Raw genomic sequence first — 10,261 nt, 5'->3', positions numbered from 1 at the left:
AGCAAAGGTTTTATTAGACCGAGTGTATCTCCTTGGGGTGCTCCAGTGTTATTTGTGAAGAAGAATAATTGATCTATGTGTATGTGTATTGACTATCGACAGTTGAACAAGGTAACCATCAGAAATAAGTACCCGATACCTCGTATCGATGACTTATTTGATTAGTTGCAGGGTGCTTCAGTTTTGTCCAAGATTGATTTGAGATATGGATATTATCAGCAGAAGATTAGGGCAGAGGATATCCCTAAGACAGCTTTTCGAACACGTTATGGCCATTACGAGTTTTTGGTGATGTCTTTTGGACTGACTAATGCCCCTGCAGCTTTTATGGACTTTATGAATGGAGTGTTCAAACCGTATTTGGATTCCTTTCTTATTGTATTCATTGATGATATATTGATATACTCACGCAGTACTGAGGAACATGAGCATCATTGAGGATTGTGCTTGGGATTCTAAAGGAGAAAAATCTTTATGCAAAGTTTTCAAAGTGTGAGTTTTGGCTTAGTTCGGTAGCATCCTTAGGACATGTAGTGTCCAAGGAGGGTATCATGGTGCATCCTAAGAAGATTGAGGCAGTTAAAGATTGGGTCAGACCAACTACAATTACTGAGATTCGGAGTTTCTTAGGCCTTGTTGGTTATTATAGACGGTTTGTAGAGGGTTTATCATCTATTGCATCACCATTAACTAGATTGACACAGAAGGAAGTGACTTTTCAGTGGTCTGACGAGTGTGAGGTTAGTTTCCAAAAGCTCAAGACTTTATTGACTACTGCTCTGATTGTGACGCTACCCGTGGAGGGAGAGGGTTTTGTTGTATATTGTCATGCTTCTTGGATTGGTGTGTGTTGTGTATTGATGCAGAAATAGCTTATGCTTCGAGGCAGTTGAAGGTTCATGAGAAGAACTACCCTATTCATGATTTAGAGTTGGCGGCTGTTATGTTTGCATTGAAGATTTGGAGGCATTATCTGTATGGTGTGCATTGTGAGGTGTTCGCGGATCATCGTCGCCTCCAATATATATTCAATCAGAGGGATCTGAATTTGATCCATTGGAGATGGTTGGAGTATTTCAAGGACTACGACATGACTATTCTTTATCATCCAGGCAAGGCAAATGTTGTAACAGATGCCTTGAGTCAAAAGGCGGTAAGTATGGGTAGTCTAGATATATTATAGGTTGACGAGCGTCCTTTAGCTAGGGATATCCAATCCTTGGCCAATAACTTTGTGAGACTTGATATTTCAGAACCTCGTAAGGTGTTGGCTTTTATGGGGGCTAAGTCATCCTTGTTGGAACAAATTCGGGCTCAACAGTTTGATGATGGTGATTTATGTAAGAATAGATACAAGGTGTTAAAAGGAGAATCCAAGGCTGCAATTCTTGATAGTCAGGGATTTTTGAGGATTATAGGTCGTATCTGTGTTCCTCGGACAGTTGATTTGACTAGATTGATCATGGAGGAGGCCCATAGTTCGAGGTACTCTATTCATCCAGGGGCTACTAAGATGTATCATGACTTGAAGCAACATTATTGGTAGTGTCGTATGAAGAGGGACATAGTAGATTTTGTATCTCGATGTTTGAATTGTCAGCAAGTGAAGTATAAACACCAAAAGTCTGGAGGTATGTCTTAGAGGATGCCCATACCTGAGTGGAAGTGGGAGCGCATTTCTATGGACTTTGTGGTAGGGTTGCCACGTACCTTGGGTAAGTTTGATGCTATATGGGTCATCGTGGATCGACTGACTAAGTCTGCACACTTTGTACCAGTTCAGACTACCCATAACTCAGAGAAGTTAGCCAAGATGTATAGTCAAGAGATAGTTCGTTTGCATGGGGTTCCTATATTTATTATTTCAGATCGTGGCACCCAATTTACATCTCATTTTTGGCGTTCTATGCAAAAGGAGTTGGGCACTCGAGTGGATCTTAGTACAGCCTTTCACCCTCAGACTGATGGTCATTTTGAACAAACTATTCAGGTTCTTGAGGATATGTTGCGGGCATGTGTGATTGACTTTGGTGGTCACTGGGATCAGTTCTTGCCATTAATGGAGTTTGCATACAATAATAGTACCATTCGAGCATTCAGATGGAACCATTTGAGGCTTTGTATGGTAGGAGATGTCGATCTCCAATTTGATGGTTTGATGCATTTGAGGTTAGACCATGGGGTACAGATTTGTTGAGGGATTCCTTGGACAAGGTCAAATTGATCCAAGATAGACTTCACATGGCTCATAATAGGCAAAAGAGTTATGCAGATAGTAAGGTTCATGATTTTGAGTTAATGGTTGGAGAGAAGGTGCTATTGAAGGTTTCACCCAAAAGGGTGTGATAAGATTTGAAAAAAAGGGACAGCTGAGCCCAAAGTATATTGGTCCTTTTCAGATTGTAGAGCGTATTGGTGAGGAACGTTCCAATGTTCTGCCAATGGGTTGAATTTAGTTCGTGTTTTATTCATATATTAAAATGCTAGTTTTAATATATTGACATAGGTAATTGATTATTGGGTATACATTATATGGTTTAACATTGAATTCTAGGGTATTTAAGTGATTAAGGTTAAATTCTTGGATTTAAATTAGACAAATATGATAAATTTTGACATATAAATTATATCAAGATTTGGGGTTTGATTAAAGATATGAGTGAGTTTTAGGGTTTATGATATACCTATAATAATTTGAATGTCCACAAACTCACTTACTTATGAATATTGTATCATTAGTAGATCGTAAACATTCCGAAGCTTTGCGAAAATGAAAGGAAAAATATTGAAGATTGGTGACACGAGGTACGACATTTAAGGTATGTTAAAACTTTTAGACTTGTTGAAGGACATTTTTCTAATTAGATATAAAAAATAAAAATAGAAAAGGGGGTGAGGACGAAAGATAGGGGTCTCGTATCAATGGTGGGACCGGCATTGGTACGAGTACCGGTGTTATAAAATGGAAAGTTACTACTATAGAATGTCTATTGTAATTTGAGAATTTCCAAAGCATATGGACATTAGCTGATATATTATTGACTTGAGATTATTATGTGATTGTGCTTTCTTTATTACACCCGTAAAGTTGGGATAATTGAGGTGGTTATGTATTATGTTGATATTGATTGAGTGATATGCATCATCATCCCCTTATATTGAAATAATATTGTGTACATGCATTGACATGAGATTGGATATAAGTTGGGCACATAGAGATCGTCCGTGCTGGGGATGATGAGATGTTAAGATTGTAATTTGGGCACGAGGAGACCGTCCGTGCGGAAATTATTTCATATATGATAGTGCACTGAGATCATCCTCACAGACACATGGAGATCGTCCGTGTCGGTATATGGACCTCGCGAGTCCCCCATTGATCATGACTTCTCGATGTATTTTCGAGGAGTATCATGCATAGACGATTGAGTGAGTACTGGGTATTCTGAGACAATTTATTACATGGTATCATGTTGCATTGCATTTCATCACATAGTTCATTTTTTATGATTATGTGTTTTGTTTAGTGTTTGGAAAGTACTTGATTTTTGATTACCTTTATTGATGAAACTTAAATAGTGAGTGTAAAATATATATACTTGTATAATTTAAGAATTTATTTTTTTTATGTAAAGTCCCGTCACTACTTCTTTGTTGTCGATCAATAAGACATACTGGGTACACGTGGTTTCCTACTCATACTACACTTGTCGCACTCTTTGTGGTGCTGATTCGATTCTGAGTAGGAGCACATCTCGTGGAGCAAATTGATTCCGAGCTTGAAGTTCTTGGAGTTGTGGTGAGCTATTTGGCTATTCCGTTGCCCACACCTCCCTCTATCTTTTATTTATTATGTTATTAGTATTCAGACAGGATATCCCTTATGTTGGATTTGTCATTTAGTTTGAGACTAGCATTGGATTTTAGAATCTCTTGTACTTAAGACACCAATTCTTGGGGGATATATTTTTCTAGTTTTCGCATTTCGTACTTTAAGGAATTTAATGTTGGAGATTCTTGCCAAGTTTTTTTTTTTGACCCTTTTTTTTGTTTTACCCATTTGTTGGTTGCGTTTGGTTAATATGTTGGGTTGGCTTACCTATTGGTTGGGAACATAGGTGCCATGACGACTTGCGTTTCTTTTTGGGTCGTGACACTTCCTTTCCACAACTCATATGGAATTGATTGTGTTTTTCGATGGGGTACTCTATTGAGTATTTTATTACCTGTAAGGATGGCTTCCCCCCAAAGGTTTCGCGGTGAACCAGAATTGATCATTAAAGCATTCATCATTTCCTTTAATGTTTTGTTCTTCCTTTCTGCCAAACCATTTGACTGTGGTGTATAAGGTGCAGTAGTTTGATGAATAATACCATATTAAAAATATATCTCTTCAAAAGGATATTCATATTCTCCACCCCTATCACTCCGAATAATTTTTATCTTTAGATTCAATCGGTTCTCCACTTCATTTTTGTATTGGTTAAATGCATCAACTGTTTCATCCTTACTATTAAGCAAATATACATAACAAAATTGAGTGTAGTCATCAATAAAAGTTATAAATACTTTTTCTCACCACAAGATGGTGTTGACTTCATATCCCATATATCTGTATTAATTAAGTCTAAAGTTTTAGAATTTCCTTTAACAGATTTATAAGGATGTTTAACAAACTTAGTTTCCACACAAATTTCGCATTTTGATTTATCACATTAAAATCGGGCAATAGGCCTAGATTAACCAATTTTCCCAATTCTTTGTAATTGACATGTACCAAACGGGCATGCCATAAATCATTTAACTAGAATAAGTAAACAGAAGCAGAATTTTTATTATTATTGTCAACAACCATTACATTCAGTTTTAAAAGACCCTCATTGAGGTAGCCCTTTCCTATGAACATTTCATTCTTACTTTTTACAACTTTATTACTAACTAGGACACACTTAAACCCTTTCTTTATGAGTAGTGCAGCATAAACTAAATTCTTCCTAATAGTAGGGACATGCAGAACATTGTTCAAAGTCAACACCTTGCCGGATGTCATTTTAAACATTTCTTTCCCAGTTCCTGCAATCCTTGTTGTTACTTTGTTTCCCATGAACAAATTTTCATCGTACTAAGCAGGAGTGTACATTGTAAAGGCTTCTTTCGTAGAGAAAATATGACTAGTGGCACCTGAGTCGAGAAACCACTCCTTGTCATTTCCGACTAAGTTACACTCCGAGGTCATTCCAAACAAGTCATCGGCATCTTCCATTTTCTCCATGATGTTTGCTTGACTTTTTCCTTTGCCTTTAAACTCTCGTATTTTTCTTAACATCACCGATAGGGACAAATGACTTTTCATTAAATCATAAGAAGACTTTTCAATGTCAAAATTATTAAGTTCTCAAATTTTCAAATNGTTATGTCAATCGTCATCTTAATAGAGAGGATTTAAGATTGAAGATTCAACAGTCTCATCATTCTAACCACCACAATTATACGATCACAACATACAAACACGCAATCAAGTATATAGAAGACTTTACAATACCACCCAATACATATCAGTCGCTATTTAGAGTTTATCTATCTTATAGAAATAAAGCATAACCTACCTCCACCGAAGATTCGTGATCGAGCAAGCTATCTCCCCAATGCCTTTTGCTTTCCTCTTCGTTCTCTCTTTCTCGATCGTTCTCCCTCTCTGTTTCTTTTTATTTTTCTTCTCTAGATTCTTTTTCTTTTACCCTAATTATCATATAATTCATTATGATAAACGTAACCCATTATTTATTCCAAGGTTATCTCCTTTAACCCTACAAGTAAATAAATTATTAAACTTACCCCACTAATTTCATAAAGTTTGTCATGAATAGTCCAAAACACCCCTTTAAAACCTTTAGCAGAAATCCGACCCAGTTAGGTTTACGCAACTTGTGACGGCCCGTCGTATCTGTGACGGTCCGTCCTGCAGGTCCATCACAAAGTTTAGAGAGTTAAATTCAGTATAGGGGTTAGTGACGGTCCGTCGTATCTACGACGGTCCGTGCTGCAGTTCCGTTGTGAAGTTCAGAGAGTCGATCTCAGTACCCAGATTTCAGCGTTGAAGTGTTTTGGAACGAAGGCCCTCGACGGTCCGTCGTGACAATGACGGCCGTCGCGTGATCCATCGACCCAGTCAGTTATTTTCAAAATAATTTTACTGCTCGAACCTACTAAACATGTTGTTACAATATTTACCAATTTACCCATCGTTCGTCCCCGAACGATCACAGGAAGAAAACAAGGACGAGAAAGAGTACCTGAAACTGTAAAAAGGTGTGGGTATCTTTCTTGCATATCCGCCTCATTCTCCCAAGTAGACTCTTCAACTGGCCGATTCTTCCACTGAACCTTGATAGATGCAATCTCCTTTGATCTCAACTTGCGGACTTCTCTAGCTAGAATAGCACCCGGCTCCTCCTCATAAGACAAATTCTCGTCAAGAAAAACTGAATCCCAACTAATAATGTAGTTTCTATCCCCATGGTACTTTTTCAGCATAGACACATGAAATACCGGGTGCACTCCTGAGAGTCCTGGAGGCAATGCCAATTCATAAGCCACCTCCCCCACGCGCTTCAAAACTTCAAATGGCCAAATATACCTCGGACTAAGTTTACCTCGCTTACCAAACCGCATCACCCCTTTCATGGGTGAAACCTTCAGCAAGACTTTGTCACCCTCCATAAAATTCAAGTCCCTAACCTTTCGATCTGCATATTCCTTCTGCCTGCTCTGAGCTGCTAGAAGCTTATCCTGAATGAATTTTACCTTATCTAACGATTCCCTCAAAAGATCGGTACCCCAAGGTCTTACCTCAAATGCATCAAACCAACCAATGGGAGACCTACATCTCCTCCCATACAGTGCCTCAAATGGAGCCATATCAATACTTGAGTGATAGCTATTGTTGTATGAAAACTTTGCTAAGGGTAAGAATTTATCCCAATGACCACCCAATTCTATCACACATGCACGAGCATATCCTCCTACACCTGAATCGTTCGCTCAGACTGACCATCGGTCTGAGGGTGAAATGCAGTACTAAGATCCAGCCTAGTACCTAATTCAGCATGTAATGTTCTCCAAAACTTAGAAGTAAACTGCGTACCTCTATCTGATATGATGGAGAGTGGAACTCCATGCAATCGAACAATTTCCGAGATATAGAGTTTGGCTAACTTCTCTGCATTGTAAGTCATCTTGACCGGAATGAAGTGAGCAGACTTAGTTAACCTGTCAACAATTACCCAAATAGAATCAAACTTACCCAATGTCTTGGGAAGACCAACCACGAAATCCATTGCAATCCTTTCCCACTTCCATTCAGGAATGGGCATTCTCTGAAGTGTCCCTCCAGGCCTCTGGTGTTCATACTTCACCTGCTGACAATTCGGGCATTGGGCAACAAAATCAACAATGTCGCGCTTCATTCTACTCCACCAAAAATGTTGCTTTAGGTCGCGATATATTTTGTATGCACCATGATGTATAGAGTACCTTGAACTATGAGTCTCTGTAAGAATAGTGTGAATCAAATCATCACCACGGGGCACACATACCCTCCCCTTAATCCTCAAAACACCTTCCCCATCAATTATTGCCTCCTTAGCCTCTCCTCGCAATACCGTATCTCGAATTCGGCTCAGCTTCTCATCAGTAAACTGCTTCTCCTTAATCTTGTCTAGAAAAGAAGATCTTGCCTCCACACATGCCAAAAATCCTCCCTTCTCTAGTACTTCCAGCCTCATAAAGTCATTAGCCAGAGTCTGAACCTCCCTAGCCAATGGACGTCTAGAAACCTTTAAGTGGGCTAAACTTCCCATGCTCCCTGCTTTTCTACATAAGGCATCTGCCACCACATTAGCTTTTCCTGGGTTATACAATATAGTAATATCATAGTCCTTCAGTAGTTCCATCCACCTCCTCTGCCTCAAATTCAAATCTTATTGAGTAATGACATACTGTAAATTACGATGATGTGTATAGACTTCACACTTGACCCCATATTGATAATGTCTCCATTGCTTTAACGCAAACACAAATGCTGGCAACTCCAAATCATGGGTCGGATAGTTACGTTCATGCACTTTTAATTGCCTCGAAGCATAAGCAATTACATTTCTCTCCTGCATTAGCACTGCACCCAAACCAGAATAAGATGCATCACAATAAACAATGAAATTCTTACCTTCCACTGGCAAGGTAAGAATTGGTGCAGTAGTCAACAAAGTCTTGAGTTTCTGAAAACTTTCTTCACATTCATACGACCATACAAATGGAACATTCTGCTTAGTCATATTTGTTAGTTGCGAAGCAATAGAAGAAAATCCCTTGACAAATCGACGGTAGTAGCTAGCTAAACCAACAAAGCTTCTTACCTCTGTAACATTAGTAGGTCTTACCCAACTCTTCACTGCTTCAATCTTAGAAGGATCCACCATCACTCCATCCTTAGAAACCACGTGCCCCAAGAAGGACACTGACTCTAGCCAAAACTCACACTTGGAGAATTTGGCATAAAGTCTTTTCTCCCTCAACAACTCCAATATAACTCTCAAATGCTCCTCATGTTCTTTCCTGCTCTTTGAGTATATCAGTATATCATCAATGAATACAATAACAAAAATATCCAGATATGGCTTAAAAATCCCGTTTATTAGACTCATGAAAGCAGCAGGGGCATTCGTAAGCCCAATAGACATTACTAAGAATTCGTAATGCCCATACCTGGTTCGAAAAGCAATCTTTGGCACATCTGCTGCCCGTATTTTCAATTGATGATAACCGGATCTCAGATCAATTTTAGAGAAGACACAAGCACCTTGTAACTGATCGAACAAATCATCAATTCGAGGAATAGGATACTTGTTCTTAATAGTTACCTTATTCAGCTGCCTGTAATCTATGCACATCCGAAGTCTTCCATCCTTCTTTTTCACAAATAAAACAGGAGCAGCCCAAGGGGATGCACTTGGTCTAATAAAACCATTCCCTAACAACTCCTGAAGTTGGGCCTTTAACTCCCTTAACTCAGCCGGAGCCATTCTATAAGGGGGAATGGAAATGGGGCGAGTACCCGGCTCCAGATCAATACAAAAATCAATATCCCTATCCGGTGGCATACCAGGAAGGTCTGCAGGAAACACATCCAGAAACTCACAGACTATCGAAACAGACTCAATCGACGGTACTTTGGACGTATCATCCCTGAGATGTGCCAAGAAGGCTAAACAACCTTTACTAACCATCCTCTTAGCGCGAAGAAAAGAGATAATACGGACTGGGGTGGAAATGTAGTCACCCTCCCTCACTAGCGGATCTGTCCCAGGCTTGGCCAATGTCACAGTTTTTGCATTACAATCTAAGATTGCAAAATTTTGGGAAAGCCAAGTCATACCCAGAATTACATCAAAATCAACCATTTCTAGGATAATCAAATCTACATAGGTAATGCTCCCTAGAAAAGTCACAAGGCAAGACCTATACACTTTCTCAACTATCACAGACTCACCCACAGGAGTAGAGACACTAATAGGCATGTCGAGCAAATCGCAATGTAAATCAAGACCAGTAGCAAATGAGGAAGATACATATGAAAATGTGGATCTAGGATCAAATAATACAGAAGACATGCAATCATAGACCAAAAGATTACCTGTGATAATAGCATCAGATGTCTCTGCTTCATACCTCCCGGGGAAAGCATAACAATGGGCCCTATCACCTGTCTGTCCATTGCCACTATCATGTTGCGCTGCAGCAGTTCCAGCTTGCCCGCCACCCCGACTGATTGGGTGACCACCATTACCTTGGCCACCACGTCCTCCAGAATGGCGGCCTCTCCCATGACCACCTCTACCTCTAACTATTTGGGGTCGGTAACTCTGTTTTGGACAATACTTCCTAATATGTCCAGTCTCTCCACATCCATAACAATCCCAGGAGTCAAGCATAGGTCTTTGTGAAAGTGACGAAGTCTGGGGATAACCTCCAAACTCAGAAAAAGGCTGACTGGGCTGCGATGGACCCCCAGCTAAAGCCTGCAGGAAAGACTGAATAGGGCGTTTTTGGTAACCTCCTGAACTCTGCCATCTTGAGTAAGAACCTCTAAACTCACCTCCCTTACGGAATTTCTTAGATGTCGACGCCATGGTGAAGTAGCCTGGCTTTACCCCCTCCACTTCTATCACAAAATCAACCACTTCCTGAAAGGATTTTGCTGCAG

At 39.6% G+C, this 10,261-nt stretch overlaps 1 protein-coding gene across 1 annotated transcript; it reads left to right on the top strand.

The window, feature by feature from the left end:
- Positions 1-551: 551 nt before the first annotated feature.
- Positions 552-1,546, top strand: LOC114074716. Its single transcript, XM_027912710.1, has 3 exons — positions 552-843; positions 995-1,153; positions 1,254-1,546. Exons 1-3 carry the CDS (start codon positions 552-554, stop codon positions 1,544-1,546), a joined length of 744 nt encoding a protein of 247 aa, XP_027768511.1.
- Positions 1,547-10,261: the final 8,715 nt, after the last annotated feature.

Source organism: Solanum pennellii, chromosome 11 (genome assembly GCF_001406875.1).
Source record: "Solanum pennellii chromosome 11, SPENNV200".
NCBI lineage: Eukaryota > Viridiplantae > Streptophyta > Magnoliopsida > Solanales > Solanaceae > Solanum > Solanum pennellii.
Note: the sequence above shows the minus strand (reverse complement) of the source record. Positions and strands in the feature narration are given on the sequence as shown.

Bases quoted from the DNA above. Each gene is read 5' to 3' on its own strand.
- LOC114074716 (XM_027912710.1), top strand. From the start codon at position 552: ATGGTGCATCCTAAGAAGATTGAGGCAGTTAAAGATTGGGTCAGACCA. The intron at 844-994 runs GTGTGTGTTGTG...GTGCATTGTGAG, and splicing joins TTGTCATGCTTCTTGGATTG to GTGTTCGCGGATCATCGTCG. The intron at 1,154-1,253 runs GTAAGTATGGGT...TTGATATTTCAG, and splicing joins ATGCCTTGAGTCAAAAGGCG to AACCTCGTAAGGTGTTGGCT.